At 37.7% G+C, this 23,662-nt stretch overlaps 1 protein-coding gene across 4 annotated transcripts in view; it reads left to right on the top strand.

The window, feature by feature from the left end:
• AAGAB (alpha and gamma adaptin binding protein) overlaps nt 1–23,662 on the top strand; it is an 85,960-nt gene that overhangs the window by 6,996 nt on the left and 55,302 nt on the right. For all 4 annotated transcript variants that reach the window (XM_027123416.1, XM_027123414.1, XM_027123415.1 and 1 more), the window contains exons 2-4: nt 21,836–22,026; nt 22,163–22,259; nt 22,613–22,702. In XM_027123416.1, coding sequence (XP_026979217.1) covers nt 21,836–22,026; nt 22,163–22,259; nt 22,613–22,702 — 378 coding nt within the window. The remainder of the gene's footprint in view (nt 1–21,835; nt 22,027–22,162; nt 22,260–22,612; nt 22,703–23,662) is intronic.

Below are 23,662 nucleotides of genomic sequence, written 5' to 3'. Positions count from 1 at the left end.
TGTCTGTATTTTCATTTATATAGTTGGGGTGAGGTAGTGTCTCGTGGTTTTTATTTGCATTTTCTTAGTAACTAGTGATGTTGAGAATCTTTTCATGTGTATATAGTCCATTCATATATCTTTGGTGAAAAGTCTATTCAAATCTTTTGCTCATTTAAAAAGAAATTGAAGTATAGTTGAATTACAATATTGTGTTAGTTTCAGGTGTACAACAAAGTGATTCAGATATATATATGTGTGTGTGTATATATATATATTTCAGATTATTTTCCATTATAGGTTATGATAAGATATTGCATGTAATTCCCTGTGCTATCTTGTTGCTTATCTATTTTATGTATAGTAGTTTGTATCTGTTAATCCTATGCTTCTAATTTGTCCCTTTCCCCTTTGGTAACCATAAGTTTGTTTTCTGTGTCTGTGAGTCTGTTTCTGTTTTGTACATAGATTCATTCGTATTATTTTTTAGATTCCCCGTATAAGTGGTATCATGTAAAATTTGTCTTTGTCTGACTTACTTCACTAAGTATAATATTCTCTAGGTCCATCCATGTTGCTGCAAATGTCAGTATTTCATTCCTTTCTAGGGCTGAGTAATATTCCACTGTGTGTATATATTACATCTTGTTAAGCCAGTCATTCTGTTGATGGGCACTTGGGTTGTTTCCATGTCTTGCTTTTTCCCATTAAAAAATTTTTTTTTTGTCTTCTTATTAATGAGTTGTAAGAGTACTTTATATATTCTGGACACAAGTTCCTTATCATGTACATAATTTACAAATATTTTCTCCCATTCTGTGGCTTATCTTTTGGTTTTCTTGATGGTATCTTTTGAAATGCAAAAGTTTTAAATTTTGATGGAGTCCAGTTTATCAGTGTTTTCTTTTTCCATTATCCTTTGACTGTGTGTTCTCCAAGCACGATTTTAACCCATCTGGAAGGACCTTTTGGATACTGGGATGTTGGGTCTGTTAGCTTTGTAACGTTTTCCATCGGACCAAGCTTATTTTCAGTATTTACATACAGGAGCTACAAAATAAATGTTCTTCATTAAATTTACTCTGTTTTGGAAAATTCATCTTAGACATGGTTACCTTCTTTCAGAATAAGTTAGCATCTGCTGCAGATTCTATTGTCAACCTGAGCAGACATTGACATTTTTTGTGAAGTTTTATTACTTAATGCTGATTTGTTTATAAAACATTACCAGTTGAATATGAAAATTACTTTCATCTCATAATTGCCCTGTTTAGACTTATGTGTTCTTTAGAAAATCACCATTTATAAATTATTTTCAAAGCATCTAAGATTAATTGCCAGATAATTTTTATGGTTAAAATAATTAAAGAATACATTTGAGATGGATTTTTATCAGATGCAAATGAAAGGCATTTATGTCTGTGGTGGGAGGTTATGGTGCCTGGCTGTAAAAGGCTAGTTTCAGTTCTATGAGAAAGAATAAAACCAAATTTGCATTCCACAACTTTTATTTTGTTTCATGAATACAGTCAGGTCAGTTCCACAAGTTCGTTTGCTTTAGATCAGGGTTTCTGTTGACATTTTGGGCTGAGTAATTCTCTGTTGTGCGGGGCTGTCCTGTGCATTGTATTCTTGGCCTCTGCCCACTAGGTGCCAGTAGCATCTCCTCGCTTTTGACAACCAAAAATGTCTCTAGATGTTGACATGTGCCCTGGGAGACAAAATCACCTCCCCATAAAGAACCACTGCTTTAGGTGATATCTGGACGTATGATTCCAATAAATAAGTGATAGTAATGGAATCCAAAGAAGTCCCCCCCTTTCCCCCAAATATGAGTGGGAATTGTCCATCAGCTGTGCCACTGGGACTGATAAAGTGGTCTTTGCATGCAGCCCATGAAGTTTAGAGGCTGATGGTTCTTCTTGGCCCTCGTAGAGCACGTCTCCACATTCTGTCTCCCCTGGCTGCCAGCTTCTTCCTTTGTCTTTTGTGCATGTTGGTCTCTCACGTTGGTCTTCTAAGGGCAAAGCAGAGACCGTGTACCCTCCCCCACCACACCCCCACCCTCAGTTATTTTAACATGAAGATGTGGTGACCAAGTCCAGACAGCTATTGGGAGAAAGCGAACTTGACGAAAAGGAGGAGGGCTGAGTTGGATTTCCTCTGCTTAAACTTTTAAAACTTTTCCACTGTGATACAAAAAGCCCCAAAGCAGGTGGCAATGTGAATTTACAGAGTGACCAGAGAGGAGTGTGTGAGGAAAAGATAATTAAGTGTTGTAAGCAAACCAGAATTGCTGTACTTCTGTTAAAGCAGGGGTATGTTGCTCTAACTCAATCCAGTTCCTCTTCTCAGCCACTTCATACTGCTCCACTGATGGATCTGTCATATGCACGGAGACAGATATTGTATATACATGCACCAGGAGGCTGCAGGATGATTACTCAGAGAATCACAGATAAGAATTTCCTGACATTTGTCTCTGTAAAGTCCCAGCCCTAACCTTGCAGTTTTAACCTTTAAATGGCATACAGGCTCCAAAGGCCCTTTACACTGCAGCAGTATGATCTACTTCTAGTACTTGGGGAATAATCTGGTAGTTAATAACTGTTAAAGAGTTTTGGATAGAGTAGCACCCACCTTGTATGGTGTTCTCATGAAATTGTGGCTATGAAATGGTCACTGGTTGCAACAATATGGAACCATTATGATTTTTTTTTTCTCTTATAAATTTATTTATTTATTTATTTTTGGCTGCCTTGGGTCTTGGTTGCTGTGCGTGGGCTTTCTCTATTTGTGGTGAGCAGGGACTACTCTTTGTTGGGGTGTATGGGCTTCTCATCGCAATGGCTTCTCTTGTGGAGCACGGGCTCTAGGTGCGTGGGCTTTAGTAGTTGTGCCTCGAGGGCTGTAGAGCGCAGGCTCAGTAGTTGTGGCACACGGGCTTAGCTGCTCTACGCGTGTGGGATCTTCTGGACCAGGGCTCGAACCCATGTCCCCTGCATTGGCAGGTGGATTCTTAACCACTGTGCCACCAGGGAAGTCCTGGAACCATTATGATTTTTAAAGGTCCCTCTTTGTCTTTGCTCCTTGCTGTTTAATGAAAACTCTGGCTGTCATATTTTTTTCCAAATCACATTTTGCTCAATTCTTTTCTTTCATAATAGCTACTTTCTCCTTCAACTGATGTCAGACTCTACTGCCTCCTATACTTTTCCTAATTGCTTTCTCTTCTGTCTCAGTCTGAGCCTTAACAATGGCAAAGAAAAATTTGGAGAAGGCATACTTTGGGAAGGGAGGGGCCAGAGCAGCTTAGTTATTTCCTAATTGTAATGTTTCTTACTAACTCCTCAACACGTGTGTAACCTGTCCTCTTAGAGTCAGGAGTGCTGACACACGTGCAGGAAACTAAGCTGGGGAGGAGGACGTGAACTTTACTGAGGGCCTGCTCTGTGCCCGGCGCCCACCTGCGCTTCTTGGGCATTGTTTTATTTAATCTTCAAGGAGCCATTTGAGGAGTGTTTTTGTCCCCTGTTGCAGCCGAGGAGATGACTCACAGAGAGATTAATTTGTCATTCTCACTGAGGGCCAGCATTCAAATGCAGGTCCCTGTGACCCCAGGTCTGTGCTGTCTCTCTTTTCTGGCCTTTTCTGGTTAGTAGTGCTGCCATCACAAAGGGAAGGGGAAGGAACTGTGGGTCCCCCAGAGGAGTGGGTACCATGAAAGACACTGGTATCAGGGGTGGGAGGTTATGATGCCTGGCTGCAAAGGCAGTTTCAGGTCTATGAGAAAGAATAAAACCAACTGTATTCTTAGAAGAGTGCTGCTTTCTAGAAGGATCGTCTTGATTTGAGGTGGCAGCTGTCACTTCCCTCAGGGCATAGAAAATATGATTTAACCACTGGACAACTCTTCACAAATCAGTGTCACAAATCACTTAATCAGTGTCATGATTAATTAAGTGCACATTAATTCTACCAGTATTAAAAGTGTCTTTAGGGCTTCCACTGGTGGCGCAGTGGTTAAGAATCTACCTGCCAATGCAGGGGACATGGGTTCGAGCCCTGGTCCGGGAAGATCCCACATGCTGCGGAGTAACTAAGCCCGTGCACCACAACTACTGAGCCCATGCTCTAGAGCCCGTGAGCCACAACTACTGAGCCTGCGTGCCACAACTACTGAAGCCCGTGCGCCTAGAGCCTGTGCTCCGCAACAAGAGAAACCACTGCAGTGAGAAGCCCGTGCACCACAACTACTGAGCTTGCGCTCTAGAGCCTGCGTGCCACAACTACTGAAGCCTGCGCGCCACAACTACTGAAGCCTGCGCGCCACAACTACTGAAGCCTGCGCGCCTAGAGCGCATGCTCCGCAGCAAGAGAAGCCACCGCAATGAGAAGCCTGTGTACCTCAACAAAGACCCAACACAGCCAAAAAATAAATAAATAAAATAAATATATATAAAAAAAAGAATGTTTAAAAAAAAAAGAAAAGAAAATCTAACTGGTGTGCCAAGCCACAACTTCACAGCTATTAGTGCTCAGAAGTATTTAAAAAAAAAAAAGTGTCTTTAATTCTCCTACTGAAGGAGATACGAATAATCTAAAACAGTATCAGTTCCTTGAGTTTAGAATGCACTGATTTGGTCTTTTTTGGCTGGGGTAGATAGGTGAGGGGGTAAGGTAAGGACTGTATTTATATATATGAATGTATGAAATTGGGTATTTGTGCTGTTTTGTGAATTTGCCTTGGAACCTCAGAAAGCTTCTTGCCTCTTTCTTTAATGATTGCTTTCCAAATTAACCTTTTTCTGAGGGAAGAAACATCAGGAGAGACGGAGTAGTAGAAAGAAGGGCAAGAAGAAGAGAGAGTTGCTGGGTCACTGACCTGAAATGCTTCCTTGGCTTACAGCTTTCTTCAACTTTGGAATCTCTTCAGTAACTTGCCGAGTGGGAGGGACTATAGGGGAAATAAGATCACCAAGCATGTGAGAAGTAAGTAGGAGTTGCTGGAGAATTGATGGCTATGTAACAGTTTCTCAAACAGGAAAGGAGATTTATACTTGTACTTAAAGCTGGGGGAAAGGTTTACAGTTGCTACTGGAACTGAGTTGACGTTTAACTTCTCATCTGAAAACACTATGAATTAACTATTTTAAGCTGTGAAACCATTCATAATAACATAGTTGGCAATGAATCATCTAGTATTTGTCTCTTAAAAAATGATGTATTAGAGCTCCACCAGGTGGCTGCCAGCAGAGTGAATGGCAGGAGGAGGGAGAAGCTGCTCTTGATTGTATTTGTGCATCATTTTGACTACATCAAAATTCAGTTTAGTGCAGGGCAGAGAAGAGAGGCCGTGGCAGGTTTTTCTAGGAAGTCTGTGTGGCAAAAAACTCCCACAAGATCACTATGACTCACTTTTGACATAAAAATACCTGAAACCCATCAACGGTTTTCTGATGGGTTAGTTGTACTGTGGGGTCACATCTTTTGGTACCCTCATTCCAGCTATTACTTTTGGTTTTCATGGAAGGGAAGAGGATGCTTAGGTCCATAGGTTAGTTTTGGCTGTGACCGTTAGACACTTGAGTGTGACCTACCTCAAACGCTAAGTATTGTAACCTGTAATGCACCACAGTAGAGTAGGAAAGAATGCTGGTGACCTGAATTCCGTTTTAGGCTCTGCTCCTATTAGGCAAGTGGCTTCTTTTTTCTGGCCCTCAGTTTTCTTATCTGTGAAATGAGTGAATTATACTGACTGATCTCTGGAAACTCTTAGCCATGTGCACCAGCATTTGAGTGATTTTTGTTTTAATTTGGAGAAGAATAAACTTGTTAAACGTTTGAAACCAAATATAAAGGATGAGGGAGAAAAGCTGTATTTAGTGTAGACATTTACGTTTTTTAAATTAACATTATGATGTTGATGATAAGAACTAGAAAGAGCCAATCTTCACTTTTTTCTCTCTAGTTCTAATATGGCACAGATGTAATAATAAAGCCCACATGCAGCCTCACTGAAAGTATCTGATTAGACATAAAATGTTAAAAAAAAATCTGATAAGTAAATTGACCTATCAAATTCTTTTAGGCAGCACAAAGAATGAAAACAAAACAAAACAAAAGACCACTGAGCTGCTAAAACTTTGAAAGGTAAAATTCATTTTCCCAATTTATTGGTTCTATTCTCATTTAGATTTAGAGAAAAGAGAAAGAAATAGCTTCTTTGTACGTGTTAAGTAAATATCTTCTCACTTGAAAATCAACCACAGTATGTAATTGAAATTTTAAGAGCTCTGAGTAACACGTTGGTTTATCCTCTGGTATTCTAGACATTGATTAATAAAATGAACCATCCTTAATGGATCCAAATAGTCTGAATTGCAGTTTGTAAGTAAATATATGACATCTTCATTGATTTAATTTTTTCATGTTAGTTGAAGACACTGACTTGAAAAAAGCGTAACCCACATTTTCTTCCAGTTTCTAACAATACAACCAGCCTAGGAAATATCAAGAACTGGCTGTGGTGCTGGTGGGAGTACTAGTTCTGTGCTCCTTCTACTGGCCCCTTAAAAACAGTGAGTTCATTGTTGTACTCTTTGTGCTCCCCACTTAAAAAAAAAGTCAATTCATTATTTTAAAAATTTACCCGTGAATGAAGACTGATTCCATGTGGTGGCTCCTCCTACCCTTAAAAAAGAAATCAGTTTATACATTTTTTGCTACTCTCCTTGGTTCAGTTTTCCTTCTTCCATATCGGCATATTGCTATGCCACTTGCTTGAAGTTTGAAACGTTAGCTTTGGATGCAACATAGACTTTGATCTGAGTTTTTTTTTCTATGAGACATTTACATGAAAGCAGAATCTTTGATTTTAATAACTTATGTGTTCTTCCTGGTTATTTCTTACCTAAGCTCCATTATGAGGGGCACTGCAGCTGGCTGCTATGGGATTGATTAATAATTAATAAAAGACTATAACTTAAGGTAGAAATTAAGCAGAAAGAATTACTGATTTCTTAAGGAGACAAGGTAAACTTAGATTTTCAAATATTGGCACAGACCTGTTAATTTAAGAGTAACAATTCTGGTTTTGGTGAAAAATTTTAGAAAGCTGGTTTCAAAAGGGGCCTTATGTCAAAGGTAAAGTCTTAAATTTATTTGAAATTTAATTTTTTGGTTAAAAAAGAGGTTTTACTTTCGGCAGACCAGTTCTTTTTTTTTTTTTTAACATCTTTATTGGAGTATAATTACTTTACAATGGTGTGTTAGGTTCTGCTTTATAACAAAGTGAATCAGCTATATATATACATATATCCCCATATCTCCTCCCTTTTGCGTCTCCCTCCCACCCTCCCTATCCCACCCCTCTAGGTGGTCACAAAGCACTGAGCTGATGTCCCTGTGCTATGTGGCTGCTTCCCACTAGCTATCTATTTTACATTTGGTAGTGTATATATAAGTCCATGCCACTCTCACTTCGTCCCAGCTTACCCTTCCCCCTCCTTGTGTCCTCAAATCCATTCTCTACATCTGCATCATTATTCCTGTCCCATCCCTAGGTTCTTCAGAACCTTTTTTTTTTTTTTTTTTAGATTCCATATATATGTACTAGCATACGGTATTAGTTTTTCTCTTTCTGACTTCGCTCTGCATGACAAACTCTAGGTCCATCCACCTCACTACAAATAACTCAATTTCATTTCTTTTTATGGCTGAGTAATATTCCATTGTATATATGTCCCACATCTTCTTTATCCATTCATCTGTCAGTGTACACTTAGGTTGCTTCCACGTCCTGGCTATTGTAAATAGAACTGCAGTGAACATTGTGGTACATGACTCTTTTTGAATTATGGTTTTCTCAGGGTATCTTCCCAGTAGTGGGATTGCTGAGTTGTATGCAGGTTCTATTTTTAGTTTTTTAAGGAACTTCCATACTGTTCTCCATAGTGACTGTATCAATTAACATTCTCAGCAACAGTGCAAGAGGGTTCCCTTTTCTCCACACCCACTCCAGCATTTATTGTTTGTAGATTTTTGATGATGGCCATTCTAACTGGTATGAGGTGATACCTCATTGTAGTTTTGTTTTGTTTTTTTTTAATTTTAAAATTTTATTTTTTTATACAGCAGGTTCTTATTAGTCATCAATTTTATACACATCAGTGTATACATGTCAATCCCAATTGCCCAATTCATCACACCACCACCCCCACCATGCCGTGGCTTTCCCCCCTTGGCGTCCATATGTTTGTTCTGTACATCTGTGTTTCAACTTCTACCCAGCAAACCAGTTCATCTGTACCATTTTTCTAGGTTCCACATACATGCGTTAATATACGATATTTGTTTTTCTTTTTCTGACTTACTTCACTCTGTATGACAGTCTCTAGATCCATCCACATCTCAACAAATGACCCAATTTAATTCCTTTTTATGGCTGAGTAATAGTCCATTGTATATATGTACCACATCTTCTTTATTCATTTGTCTGTCGATGGGCATTTAGGTTGCTTCCATGACCTGGCTATTGTAAATAGTGCTGCAGTGAACATTGGGGTGCATGTATCTTTTTGAATTATGGTTTTCTCTGGGTATATGCCCAGTAGTCGGATTGCTGGATCATATGGTAGGTCTATTTTTAGTTTTTTAAGGAGCCTCCATACTGTTCTCCATAGTGGCTGTATCAATTTACATTCCCACCAACAGTGCAAGAGGGTTCCCTTTTCTCCACACCCTCTCCAGCATTTATTGTTTGTAGATTTTCTGATGATGCCCATTCTAACTGGTGTGAGGTGATACCTCATTGTAGTTTTGATTTGCATTTCTCTAATAATTAGTGATGTTGACCAGCTGTTCATGTGCTTCTTGGCCATCTGTATGTCTTCTTTGGAGAAGTGTATATTTAGGTCTTCTGCCCATTTTTGGATTGGGTTGTTTTTTTAATATTGAGCTGCATGAGCTGTTTATATATTTTGGAGATTAATCCTTTGTCCGTTGATTCATTTGCAAATCTTTTCTCCCATTCTGAGGGTTGGCTTTTCGTCTTCTTTATGGTTTTCTTTGCTGTGCAAAAGCTTTGAAGTTTCATTAGGTCCCATTTGTTTACTTTTGTTGTTATTTCAATTACTCTAGGAGGTGGATCAAAAATGATCTCGCTGTGATTTATGTCAAAGAGTGTTCTTCCTGTGTTTTCCTCTAAGAGTTTTATAGTGCCTGTTCTTACATTTACATCTCTAATCCATTTTGAGTTTATTTTTGTGTGTGGTGTTAGGGAGTGTTCTAGTTTCATTTTTTTACATGTAGCTGTCCAGTTTTCCCAGCACCACTTATTGAAGAGACTGTCTTTTCTCCACTGTATATCCTTGCCTCCTTTGTCATAGATTAGTTGACTATAGTTGCATGGGTTTATCTCTGAGCTTTCTATCTTGTTCCATTGATCTGTGTTTCTGTTTTTGTGCCAGTACCATATTGTCTTGATTGCTGTAGTTTTGTAGTATAGTCTGAAGTCAGGGAGTCTGATTCCTGCAGCTCCGTTTTTTTCCCTCAAGACTGCTTTGGCTACTTGGGGTCTTTTATGTCTCCATACAAATTTTAAGACTTTTTGTTCGAGTTCTGTAAAAAATGCCATTGGTAATTTGATAGAGATTGCACTGAATCTGTAGATTGTTTTGGGTAGTATAGTCATTTTCACAATATTGATTCTTCCAATCCAAGAACATGGTATATCTCTCCATCTGTTGGTATCATCTTTAATTTCTTTCATCATTGTCTTATAGTTTTCTGCATACAGGTCTTTTGTCTCCCTAGGTAGGTTTATTCCTAGGTATTTTATTCTTTTTGTTGCAGTGGTAAATGGGAGTGTTTCCTTAATTTCTCTTTCAGATTTTTCATCATTAGTGTTTAAGAATACAAGAGATTTCTGTGTATTAGTTTTGTATCCTGCAGCTTTACCAAATTCATTCATTAGCTCTAGTAGTTTTCTGGTGGCATCTTTAGGATTCTGTGTACACTATCATGTCATCTGCAAACAGTGACAGTTTTACTTCTACTTTTCCAATTTGTATTCCTTTTATTTCTTTTCTTCTGTGATTGCGGTGGCTACGACTTCCAAAACTATGTTGAATAATAATGGTGACAGTGGACATCTTTGTCTCGTTCCTGATCTTAGAGGAAATGCTTTCAGTTTTTCACCACTGAGAATGATGTTTGCTGTGGGTTTGTCGTATATGGTCTTTATTATGTTGAAGTAGTTTCCCTCTATGCCCACTTTCTGGAGATTTTTTTTTATCATAAATGGGTGCTAAATTTTGTTAGAAGCTCTTTCTGCATCTGTTGAGATGATCATATGGTTTTAATCCTTCAATTTGTTAATATGGTGTATCACATTGATTGATTTCCGTATATTGAAGAATCCTTGCATCCCTGGGATAAATCCCACTTGATCATGGTGTGTGATCCTTTTAATGTGTTGTTGGATTCTGTTTGCTAGTATTTCGTTGAGGATTTTTGCATCTATATTCATCAATGATATTCATCTGTAATTTTCTTTTCTTGTAGTATCTTTGTCTGGTTTTGGTATCGGGGTGATGGCCTCATAGAATGAGTTTGGGAGTGTTCCTTCCTCTGCAGTGTTTTGAAAGTGTTTGAGAAGGATGGGTGTTAGCTTTTCTCTAAATGTTTGATAGAATTCACCTGTGAAGCTGTCTGGTCCTGGACTTCTGTGTGTTGGAATATTTTTAATCACAGTTTCAGTTTCATTTCTTGTGATTGGTTTGTTCATATTTTCTATTTCTTTCTGGATCAGTCTTGGAAGGTTATACCTGTCTAAGAATTTGTCCATTTCTTCCAGGTTGTCCATATTATTGGCATAGAGTTGCTTGTAGAGTCTCTTGATGCTTTGTATCTCTGCGGTGTCTGTTGTAACTTCTCCTTTTTCATTTCAAATTTTATTGATTTGAGTCCTCTCCCTCTTTTCCTTGATGAGTCTGGCTAATGGTTTATCAATTTTGTTTATCTTCTCAAAGAACCAGCTTTTAGTTTTATTGACTTTTGCTGTTGTTTTCTTTGTTTCTATGTTATTTATTTCTGCTCTGATCTTTATGATTTCTTTCCTTCTGCTAATTTTGGGTTTTGTTTGTTCTTCTTTCTCTAGTTCCTTTAGGTGTAAGTTTAGATTGTTTGAGATATTTCTTGTTTGTTGATGTAGGCTTGTATAGCTATAAACTTCCCTCTTAGAACTGCTTTTGCCGCATCCCATAGGTTTTGGATCATTGTGTTTTCATTGTCATTTGTCTCTAGGTATTTTTTGATTTCCTCTTTGATTTCTTCATTGATCTCTTGGTTATTTAGTAACGTATTGTTTAGCCTCCATGTGTTTGTATTTTTTACTTTTTTCCCCTGTAATTCCTTTCTAATCTCATAGCGTTGTTGTCAGAAAAGATGCTTGATATGATTTCAATTTTCTTAAATTTACTGAGGCTTGATTTGTGACCCAAGATGTGATCTATCCTAGAGAATGTTCTGTGCGCACTTGAGAAGAAAGTGTAATCTGCTGTTTGGGGATGGAGTGTCCTATAAATATCAATTAAATCTATCTGGTCTGTTTTGTCATTTAAAGCTTCTGTTTCCTTATTTATTTTCATTTTGGATGATCTGTCCATTGGTGCAACTGAGGTGTTAAAGTCCCCCACTGTTATTGTGTTACTGTCGATTTCCTCTTTTATAGCTGTCAGCAGTTGCCTTATGTGTTGAGGTGCTCCTATGTTGGGTGCATATATATTTATAATTGTTATATCTTCTTCTTGGATTGATCCCTTGATCATTATGTAGTGTCCTTCCTTGTCTCTTGCAACATTCTTTATTTTAAAGTCTATTTTATCTGATACAAGTATTGCTACTCCAGCTTTCTTTTGATTTCCATTTGCATGGACTATCTTTTTCCGTCCCCTCACTTTCAGTCTGTATGTGTCCCTAGGTCTGAATGGGTCTCTTGTAGACAGCATATATACGGGTCTTGTTTTTGTATCCATTCAGCAAGCCAGTGTCTTTTGGTTGGAGCATGAAATCCGTTCACGTTTAACGTAATTATCGATATGTATGTTCCTGTGACCATTTTCTTAATTGTTTTGGGTTTGTTTTTGTAAGTCCTTTTCTCTTGTGTTTCCCACTTAGAGAAGTTTCTTTAGCATTTGTTGTAGAGCTGGTTTGGTGGTGCTGAATTCTCTTAGCTTTTGTTTGTCTGTAAAGCTTTTGATTTCTCCATTGAATCTGAATGAGATCCTTGCCAGGTAGAGTAATCTTGGTTGTAGGTTCTTCCCTTTCATCACTTTAAGTATATCATGCCACTCCCTTCTGGCTTGTAGAATTTCTGCTGAGAAATCAACTGTTAACCTTATGGGAGTTCCCTTGTATGTTATTTGTCATTTTTCCCTTGCTGCTTTCAATAATTTTTCTTTGTCTTTAATTTTTGCCAATTTGAGTACTATGTGTCTCGGCGTGTTTCTCCTTAGGTTTATCCTGTATGGGACTCGCTGTGCTTCCTAGACTTGGGTGGCTATTTCCTTTCCTATGTTGGGGAAGTTTTTGACTATAATCTCTTCAAATATTTTCTCTAGTCCTTCCTCTCTTCTCCTTCTGGGACCCCTATAATGCGAATGTTGTTGCGTTTAATGTTGTCCCAGAGGTCTCTTAGGCTGTCTTCATTCCTTTTCATTCTTTTTTCTTTATTTGGTTCCTCAGCAGTGAATTCTACCATTCTGTGTTCCAGGTCACTTATCTGTTCTTCTGCGTCAGTTATTCTGCTATTGATTCCTTCTAGTGTAGTTTTCATTTCAGTTGTTGTATTGTTCATCTCTGTTTGTTTGTTCTTTAATTCTTCTAGGTCTTTGATAAATATTTCTTGCATCTTCTCAATCTTTGCCTCCATTCTTTTCCCGAGGTCTTGGATCATCTTTACTATCATTAATCTGAATTCTTTTTCTGGAAGGTTGCCTATCTCCACTTCATTTAGTTGTTTTTCTGGGGTTTTATCTTGTTCCTTCATCTGGTACATAGTCCTCTGACTTTTCACCTTGTCTTTCTGTGAATGTGGTGTTTGTTCCACAGGCTGTAGGATTGTAGTTCTTCTTGCTTCTGCTGTCTGCCCTCTGGTGGATGAGGCTATCTAAGAGGAATGTGCAAGTTTTCTCATGGGAGTGACTCAGCAAGATCCTTTTTGACCCACCTCCTGCTAGTATTGGAGGGTCTCTTGCAGAGGCGGGGGTGGCTGTGGTTCACTGTGCGGACAAAGACAGTGGTGGCAGTAGTTCTGGTGAGTACTCATTGATGTGTCATTGTAGTTTTAATTTGCATTTCTCTAATGATTAGTGATGTTGAAGATTGTTTCATGTGTTTGTAGGCAATCTGTATATTTTCTTTGGAGAAATGTCTGTTTAGGTTTTCTGCCATTTTTGGATTGGGTTGTTTGTTTTTTTGGTACTGAGCTGCTTGAGCTGCTTGTAAATTGTGGAGATTAATCCTTTGTGAGTTGTTTCATTGGCAAATATTTTCTCCCATTCTGAGGGTTGTCTTTTCGTCTTCTTTATGGTTTCCTTTGCTGTGCAAAAGCTTTTAAGTTTCATTAGGTCCCATTTGTTTATTCTTGTTTTTATTTCCATTTCTCTAGGAGGTGGGTTAAAAAGTATCTTGCGGTGATTTATGTCATAGAGTGTTCTGCCTATGTTTTCCTCTAAGAGTTTTATAGTGCGTGGCCTTACTTTTAAGTCTTTAATCCATTTTGAGTTTATTTTTGTATATGGTGTTAGGGAGTGTTCTAATTTCATTCTTTTACGTGTAGCTGTCCAGTATTCCCAGCACCACCTATTGAAAAGGCTGTCTTTTCTCCATTGTATATTCTTGCCTTCTTTATCAGAAGTAAGTTGAACCATATGTGCCTGGGTTTATCTCTGTGCTTTCTATCTTGTTCCATTGATCTATATTTCTGTTTTTGTGCCAGTACCATACCATCTTGATTACTGTAGCTTTGTAGTATACTCTGAAGTCTGGGAGCCTTATTCCTACAGCCCCATTTTTCTTTCTCAAGATTGCTTTGGCTATTCGGGGTCTTTTGTGTTTCCATACATATTGTGAAATATTTTGTTCTAGTTCTGTGAAAAATGCCATTCGTAGTTTGATAGGGATTGCATTCAATCTGTAGATTGCTTTGGGTAGTAGAGTCATTATCACAATGTTGATTCTTCCAATCCAAGAACATGGTATATCTCTCCATATGTTTGCATCATCTTTAATTTCTTTCATCAGTGTCTTATAGTTTTCTGCGTACAGGTCTTTTGTCTCCTTAGGTAGGTTTATTCCTATGTATTTTATTCTTTTTGTTGCAATGGTAAATGGGAGTGTTTCCTTAATTTTTCTTTCAGATTTTTCATCATTAGTGTATAGGAATGCAGATTTCTGTGCATTAATTTTGTATTCTGCAACTTTACCAAATTCATTCATTAGCTCTAGTACTTTTGTGGTAGCATCTTTAGGATTCTTCATGTATAGTATCGTGTCATCTGCAGTGACAGCTTACTTCTTCTTTTCCAATTTGTATTCCTTTTATTTCTTTTTCTTCTCTGATTGCTGTGCCTAAAACTTCCAACGCTATGTTGAATAATAGTGGTGAGAGTGGACAACCTTGTCTTGTTCCTGATCTTAGTGAAAATGGTTTCAGTTTTTCACCATTGAAAACAATGTTTGGTGTGGGTTTGTCATATATGGCCTTTATTATGTTGTGGTAAGTTCCCTCTCTGCCTACTTTCTGGAAGGTTTTTATCATAAATGGGTGTTGAATTTTGTCGAAAGCTCTTTCTGCATCTATTGAGATGATCATATGGTTTTTCTCCTTCAGTTTGTTAATATGATTTGTCACATTGATTGATTTGCATATATTGAAGAATCCTTGCATTCCTCGGATAAACCCCACTTGATCATGGTGTATGATCCTTTTAATGTGCTATTGGATTCTGTTTGCTAGTATTTTGTTGAGGATTTTTGCATCTATATTCATCAGTGATGTTGGCCTGTAGTTTTCTTTCTTTGTGACATCTTTGTCTGGTTTTGGTATCAGGGTGAGGGTGGCCACGTAGAATGAGTTGTGGAGTGTTTCTCCCTCTGAGAAGAGTGAAGAGTGTTTCTCCCTTTGAGAAGGATAGGTGTTAGCTCTTCTCTATAAACATTTGATAGAATTTGCCTGTGAAGCCATCTGGTCCTGGACTTCTGTTTGTTGGAAGATTTTTAGTCACAGCTTCAATTTCAGTGCTTGTTATTGGTCTGTTTATATTTTCTATTTCTTCCTGGTTCAGTCTCAGAAGGTTGTGCCTTTCTAAGAATTTGTCCATTTCTTCCAGGTTGTCCATTTTATTGGCTTACAGTTGCTTGTAGTCATCTCTCATGATCATTTCTATTTCTGCAGTGTCAATTGTTACTTCTCCTTTTTAATTTCTAATTCTGTTGATTTGAGTCTTCTCCCTTTTTTTCTTGATGAGTCTGGCTAGTGATTTATCAGTTTTGTTTGTCTTCTCAAAGAACCAGCTTTTAGTTTTATTGATCTTTACTATTGTTTCCTTCATTTCTTTTTCATTTATTTCTGATCTGCTCTTTATGATTTCTTTCCTTCTGCTAACTTTGGGGTTTTTTTCTTCTTTCTCTCATTGCTTTAGGTGTAAGGTTAGGTTGTTTATTTGAGGTGTTTCTTGTTTCTTGAAGTAGGATTGTATTGCTATAAACTTCCCTCTTAGAACTGATTTTGATGCATTCCATAAGTTTTGGGTCATCGCGTTTTCATTGTCATTTGTTTCTAGGTACTTTTTGATTTCCTCTTTGATTTCCTCAGTGATCTCTTGGTTATTTAGTAGTGTATTTTTTAGCCTGCATGTGTTTTTATTTTTTGCAGATTTTTTCCTGTAATTGATGTCCAGTCTCATAGTATTGTGGTCAGAAAAGATACTTCATACTATTTTAATTTTCTTAAATATACCAAGGCTTGATTTGTGATCCGAAATGATCTATCTTGGAGAATGTTCCATGAGCACTTGAGAAGAAAGTGTATTCTTTTGTTTTTGGATGGAATGTCCTATAAATGTCAATTAAGTCCGTCTTGTTTAATGTGTCATTTAAAGCTTGTGTTTCCTTATTTATTTTCATTTTGGATGATCTGTCCATTGGTGAAAGTGGGTGTTAAAGTCCCCTACTGTGACTGTGTTGCTGTTGATTTCCTCTTTTATGGCTGTTAGCATTTGCCTTATCTATTGAGGTGCTCCTATGTTTGATGCATAAATATTTACAATTTTTGTATCTTCTTCTTGGATTGATCCCTTGATCATTATGTAGTGTCCTTTAAAGTCTATTTTGTCTCATATGAGAATGGTACTGCAGCTTCCTTTTGATTTCCATTTGCATGGAATATCTTTTTCCATCCCTTCACTTTCAGTCTGTATGTGTCCCTAGGTCTGAAGTGGGTCTCTTGTAGAGAGCATATATATGGGTCTTGTTTTTGTATGCATTCAGCCATTCTATGTCTTTCGGTTGGAGCATTTAATCCATTTACATTTAAAGTAATTATCGATATGTATGTTCATACTACCATTCTCTTAACTGTTTTGGGTTTGTTATTATAGGTCTTTTCCTTCTCTTGTGTTTCCTGCCTAGAGAAGTTCCTTTAGCATTTGTTGTAAAGCTGTTTTGGTGGTGCTGAATTCTGTTAGCTTTTGTTTGTCTGTAAAGGTTTTAATTTCTCCGTCGAATCTGAATAACATTCTTGCTGGGTAGAGTCATCTTGGTTGTAGGTTTTTCCCTTTCATCGCTTTAAATATGTCCTGCCACTCCCTTGTGGCTTGCAGAGTTTCTACTGAAAGATGAACTGTTAACCTTATGGGGATTCCGTTTTATGTTAGTTGTTGTTTTCCCCTTGCTGCTTTTAATATTTTTTCTTTGTATTTAATTTTTTATAGTTTGATTAATATGTGTCTTGGCATGTTTCTCCTTGGATTTATCCTGTGTGGGACTCTGTGCTTCCTGGACTTGACTATTTCCTTTCCTATATTGGAAATTTTCAACTGTAAGCTCTTAAAATATTTTCTCAGTCCCTTTCTTTTTCTCTTCTTCTTCTGGGACCCCTGTAAATTGAATGTTGTTGCATTTAATGTTGTCCCAGAGGTCTCTAAAACTGTCCTCAATTCTTTTCATTCTTTTTTCTTTATTCTGTTCTGCAGTAGTTATTTCCACTATTTTATCTTCCAGGTCACTTATCCACCTTCTGCCTCAGTTATTCTGCTATTGATTCTTTCTAGAGCATTTTTTTTTTTTTTTTTTTTTTTTTTTTTTTTTTTGTGGTACGCGGGCCTCTCACTGTTGTGGCCTCTCCCATTGTGGAGCACAGGCTCCGGACGCGCAGGCTCAGCGGCCATGGCTCACGGGCCCAGTCACTCCGCGGCATGTGGGATCTTCCCAGACCGGGGCATGAACCCATGTCCCCTGCATCAGCAGGCGGACTCGCAACCACCACGCCACCAGGGAAGCCCCGTCTAGAGCATTTTTAATTTCATTGATTGTGATGCTCATCATGTTTGTTTGCTCTTTATTCTTCTTGGACCTTGTTAAACATTTCTTGTGTTTTCTCCATTCTATTTCCAAGATTTTGGATCATCTTTACTATAATTACTCTGAATTCTTTTTCAGGTGGACTGCCTGTTTCCTCTTCATTTGTTTGGTCTGGTGGCTTTTTACCTTGCTTCTTCGTCTGCTGTGTGCTTCATTTTCTTCTCATTTTGCTTAACTTACTGTGTTTGGGGTCTCCTTTTTGCAGGCCACAGGTTCTTGGTTCCTGTTGTTTTTGGTGTCTACCCCCAGTGGCTAAGGTTGGTTCAGTGGGTTGTGTAGGCTTCCTGGCGGAGGGGACTAGTGCCTGTTTTCTGGTGGATGACATTCGATCTTGTCTTTCTGGTGGGCAGGACTGTGTCCAGTGGTATGTTTTGGGGTATCTGTGACCTTATTATGACTTTAGGCAGCCTCTCTGCTAATGAATGGGGTTGTGTTCCTGTCTTGCTAGTTGTTTGGCATAGGGTGTCCAGCACTGTAACTTGCTGGTCGTTGAGTGGAGCTGGGTCTTAGCATTGAGATGGAGATCTTTGGGAGAGCTTTTGCTATTTGATATTACATGGAGCCGGGAGGTCTCTGGTGGACCAATGTCCTAAACTTGGTTCTCCCACATCAGAGACACAGGCCTGACAGCCAGCCAGAGCACCAAGACCCTGTCAGCCACACGGCTCAGATGAAAAGGGAGAAAAAAAGAAAGAAAGAAAAAAATAAGATAAAATAGTTTTTAAAAAAAATAAAAAATAATTATTAAAAATAAAAGAATTCAAAAGTAGTAAAAAAGAAAGAAAGAGAGAGCAACCAAACCAAAAAACAATCCACCAATGATAACAAGTGCTAAAAACTATATTTTAAAAAAAAAAAGATAGAACCCTAGGACAAATGGTAAAAGTAAAGCTATACAGACAAAATCACACAAAGAAGCATACACATACACACTCACAAAAAGAGAAAAAGGAGAAAAAAATATATATCCAGGTACGTGGGGAGTTTCTTGCCTTTCAGGAAGTCTGAGGTCTTCTGCCAGCCTTCAGTAGGTGCTCTGTAGGAGTTGTTCCCCATGTAGTTGTATTTCTGATGTATTTGTGGGGAGGAAGGTCATCTCCATGTGTTACTCCTCCACCATCTTGAATGTCTCCTCCAGACCAGTTCTTCTTAATAACCACATGATGAAAGTTTATCAATGGAAAAATGCACATGCACACATACACACTTCTTATATGTCATTCCTAGCAGGTTTTAAAAAAATTTTAGTATTTATTTATTTATTTTTGGCTGCATTGGGTCTCAGTGACGGCACACGGGATCCATTGCTCTGGTGCGTAGGCTTCTCTCTAGTTGTGGCACGTGGGTTGCAGAGGGCATGGGCTTACAGTTGCAGCTTGCGGGCTCAGTAGCTGTGGCATGCAGGCCTAGCTGCTCCCTGACATGTGGGACCCTAGTTCCCCGACTAGGCATTAAACCCGCATCCCCCACATTGGAAGGCGGACTCCGAACCTCTGGACCACCAGGGAAGTCCCTTCCTAGCAGTTTTGAGACTAAATAATTCCTGCATATCATTTTGTTGAGCAGAAACTATGGCAACGTTCCAAATATATAATCCTAGCTCTGGAATTTAAAATTTAACTTCTAGTTTTCTGTGTCTTACTAATTGTGAGTTTGAGGAATATTTAAACAAATTTTTTAATTATTGAAGTATAGTTGATTTATAATGTGTTAATTTCTGCTGTACAGCAATGTCATTCGGTTATATATACATTCCTTATCATATTCTTTCCCATTATGATTTATCACAGAATATTGAATATAGTTCCCTGTGCTATACAGTAGGTCCTTTTTGCTTATTCATCTTGTATAGTATAATAGTTTGCATCTGCTAACCCCAAACTCCCAATCCTTCCTTCCCCCACTCCCCTCCCCCTTGGCAACCACAAGTCTGTCCTCTGTCTGTGAGTCTGTTTTTGTTTCATAGGTTTATTCATTTGTGTTGTATTTTAGATTCCACATATAAGTGATATCATATGGTGTTCGTCTTTCACTTTCTGAGTTACTTCACTTAGCATGATAATCTCTAGTTGTATCCATGTTGCTGCAAATGGCATTATTTCATTTTTTGAAAATGGATGAATAGTATTCCATTGTGTATATGTACCACATCTTCTTTATCCATTCATCTGTCGATGGACATTTAGGTTGTTTCCATGTCTTGGCTATTGTGAATACTGCTGCTATGAATATAGGGATGCATGTATCTTTTCAAATTATAGTTTTGTCCAGATATATGCCTAGGAGTGCAATTGCTGGATTATATAGTAATTCTATTTTTAGTTTTCTGAGGAACCTCCATACTGTTTTCCACAGTGGCTGCACAAACTTACATTCCTACCAACAGCGTAAGAATGTTCCCTTTTCTCCACACCCTCTCAGTATTTGTAATTTGTGGACATTTTAATGGTGGCCTTTCTGACTGGTGTGAGGTGGTACTTCATTATAGTTTTGATTTGCATATTTCTTATAAATGGTGATGTTGAGCATCTTTTCATGTGCCTATTGGCCATCTGTATGTCTTCTTTGGAGAAATGTCTGTTTAGGTCTTCTGCCCATTTTATGATTGGGTTGTTTTTTTGTTATTGAGTTGTATGAGCTGTTTGTGTATTTGGGAAATTAAGCCTTTGTCAGTCATGTGATTTGCAAATATTTTCTCCCAGTCTGCAAGTTTTTTGTTTTGCTTGTGGTTTTCTTTGCTCTGCAAAAGCTTGTAAGTTTGATTAGGTCTATTTGTTTATTTTTGCTTTTATATCTATTCCCTTGGGAGACTGATCTAAGAAAATATTGGTACAATTTATGTCAGAGAATGTTTTGCCTATGTTCTCTTCCAGGAGTTTTATGGTGTCATGTCTTATATTTAAGTCTTTTAGCCATTTTGAGTTTATTTTTGTGTACGGTGTGAGGGTGTGTTTTAACTTCATTGATTTGCATGCAGCTGTCCAACTTTCCCAGTACTACTTGCTGAAGCGAATGTCTTTTCTCCATTGTATATTCTTTCCTTCTTTGTCAAAGATTAATTGATCGTAGTTGTGTGCGTTTATTTCTGTGCTCTCTATTCTGTTTCATTGATCCATGTCTGTTTTTGTGCCAGTACCATGCTGTTTTGATTACTGTACTTTTGTAGTGTTGTCTGAAGTCTAGGAGGCTTATGCCTCCTGCTGTGTTCTTTTTCGTGAGGAATATTTTATATGTTCATCTTAGTATGCATTAGAAAGGAGTTTGTGGCCATTTGGCTGTATATTCTTATTATAACCCAGTTAGTGGCCTGTCATTTTACTTCTCTAAGCTAATTTTCCACATCTGTGTGAAATGGAGGTTATGGTTATGGGTGTGAGAGATGGGAGTTCGGGTTAGAACAATTTCTGATGTCTCTTCAAGTTCTAAATATTGTATGACATCATGGAAGCAAAATGCTCCAGTGGTTCCGTGACCACATCTATATTTGTCCATCATTGACTTGGTAATTTACTGTTAAGAATTTCACTAGTTATACCCATGTTGCACATGGATTTCTGAAAGATTTGGTTCTTTCCTAAATCATTTAATTTGCTTGGCTTTCTATATTAAAATTTGCCAGAGTGTCTTTGTCAACAAGAATTTGAGTTAGCTTTCAAAGAATCTGAAGAAGGCTGAATATATATAAATGGAATGGGGTCATTTATCAGTATGCATTCTTTTATTTCATTAGTTGAATTAATGTGTCAGCATTTGCCCCAGGGACTGTGTGTAACTGTTTTGTTACTGGTTTAGCTTTGCTGCTATCTTCCTTTTAGTTTGCAGTAAGTACAAAATAGTTACAAATTCTTGACTATTCTCACAGTCTTCCAGCTTCCATAAAGTATGTAAGCAATACACGTAGCTGTTTTTCTTTCTCTTCTGCTTGCTCTTTACTGGGTGTTTGCTTAGATGACTGTTTTGTTCTCTACTACTATGTAATCTAGTCACAATAGTTTTTATGTTCTTAAAGAAAAAAGCCAATTAATTGAATTAAATTATGTCACCATTACTTTTATAATCAAATGATCAGAGAAGGAAATTATCCTAATAAATCAGAGGCCCTTTGAAATCCTTGCATAAAGAGAATTATTAATCTGGTATCTTACTGAGAAAATTGACCATTGTATATTGGTTTTGTACTTTCCATGGTAATATTGTGTCATTTATTTAGATATCCTTGGAACAGAAGATCTTATTGTGGAAGTGACTGCCAACGATGCCGTGAGGTTTTATCCCTGGACCATTGATAATAAATACTATTCAGCAGATATCAATCTATGTGTGGTGCCAAACAAATTTCTCGTCACTGCAGAGATTGCAGCGTCTGTTCAAGCATTTGTGGTTTACTTTGACAGCACGCAAGTAAGATTTTGTTTTCCATGGACCTTGAATAAGGAATTATTTTGTGCTTTGTTTTTCTTAACCTTGCATTTTCTGTGAGTTCTCTTAATGTCTCTTTTTCTGTTTTTGTTTCTATGTTTCTTTCTCCTCCCTCTAGAAATCTGGTCTTGATAGTGTTTCCTCCTGGCTTCCACTGGCAGAAGCATGGTTACCTGAGGTGATGATCTTGGTTTGCGATAGAGTGTCTGAAAATGGTAAGGCACTCCAGTGGGATTGTAGGTGGTACATACGTTGTTCCACTTGCCATTCCTTGGTAGACAATACATTGGTTTCCTTAACTTAGAACAGTATGTCTTGTGTGATTTTATTACCTTCCAAATATATCTTCAGCTATTTCTCTTTGGAATCTTGCAATATGTACATTTTATTTTTTTAGAACAGACACTTGGGGTTTGAGAAATCATTTTCCTTATATTAATTTATTTAGTATGCCTTTAGAATAACATTGACATTAAAGGTAACACTTTGAGATTGTGGAGAGTATTGCAGCAATATTCATGTTTTATTTTATTTTTGCTTATAAAGAATCTTTTGCATGTTATTTTAGGTGTAAACCGACAGAAGGCTCAAGAGTGGTGTATCAAACATGGCTTTGAATTAGTAGAACTTAGTCCAGAAGAGTTGCCTGAGGAGGATGGTAAGTATTTATGTGTCAGGAGAAAGCATGGCATTTGGATTCAGATATGAGCGATTATTTTAGTTCAGGGAAGAAGAATCAAAGTGATGTTCAAAACACATTTTTCACTAGCTCTTTGAAAAGATTTGTGCAGAATCCATTGATGCGGTCTGGTAATTGCATAATCCATTTATCTGGTTTTACCACCCATTTTAGGACTTTGGAAATGTTTGTTTTTCTTATGGGTAAAGGTAGAGATTTCTACCTTAAATCTTAGTCATTTTCCCAGTCTCTTATCCTTTCTCTGCTGTCAAAAAAAGGAGGGTTTGATCTATATTCATAAATAGTTAAAGTTTATGTTTCTTATTTTGAATTCCTAGTAACCTGAGGTTGAATTCCCAGGAACCCTAGGGGACATGTCAATACTATTTGTATGTCTTTTGGATATTTGAACCCACAAATAGACCCAGAATGCGCACCCCCCGGGGTAACTCTGCACTTACCTGTCTTCTACTATACTTTGGACCTTCTATTTATTCTGCCTCTTTTTCCCCCTTCCCCCATTCCTCTTCTCATCTTTTCTTCCAAGTACAGCTATGCTAGCTGCTGTGGAATCTACCAAGATAAGATGGGTTTTGGCCCACCAAAACCTTATAATCTGGTATAAGAGATGAAACAGGTATACAAACAATTGAATTACCAGGTGGAACATCATAAGTATTATAAAAATATGTATATTGGTGCTATGGTGTTTCAGAGACGGAAGAGGTTATTTATCTTCAGAAGTTCAGAGAACACATTGGTATGTGAAATCTCACATGTCAGCAGCTCCATGGGGAGGAAATGGAGAAGGTACTGGACTTAGAGGACTGGTAGCAAGATGCCAGTTGTTGTAAAAGACGTTCTAAGTAGGGCAGCCAACATGAATTAAAGTGCATAGAGAGGCTAAAAGTAATTATTACGTGAAACCTGTATTTTTTA

The sequence above is a fragment of the Aethalodelphis obliquidens genome, unplaced genomic scaffold (genome assembly GCF_003676395.1).
Source record: "Aethalodelphis obliquidens isolate GAN/ISIS:26980383/991018 unplaced genomic scaffold, ASM367639v1 scaffold26, whole genome shotgun sequence".
In the NCBI taxonomy this organism is placed as follows: domain Eukaryota; kingdom Metazoa; phylum Chordata; class Mammalia; order Artiodactyla; family Delphinidae; genus Aethalodelphis; species Aethalodelphis obliquidens.
The sequence above is the reverse complement of the archived record's forward strand: the minus strand, read 5'-3'. Positions and strand labels throughout refer to the sequence as shown.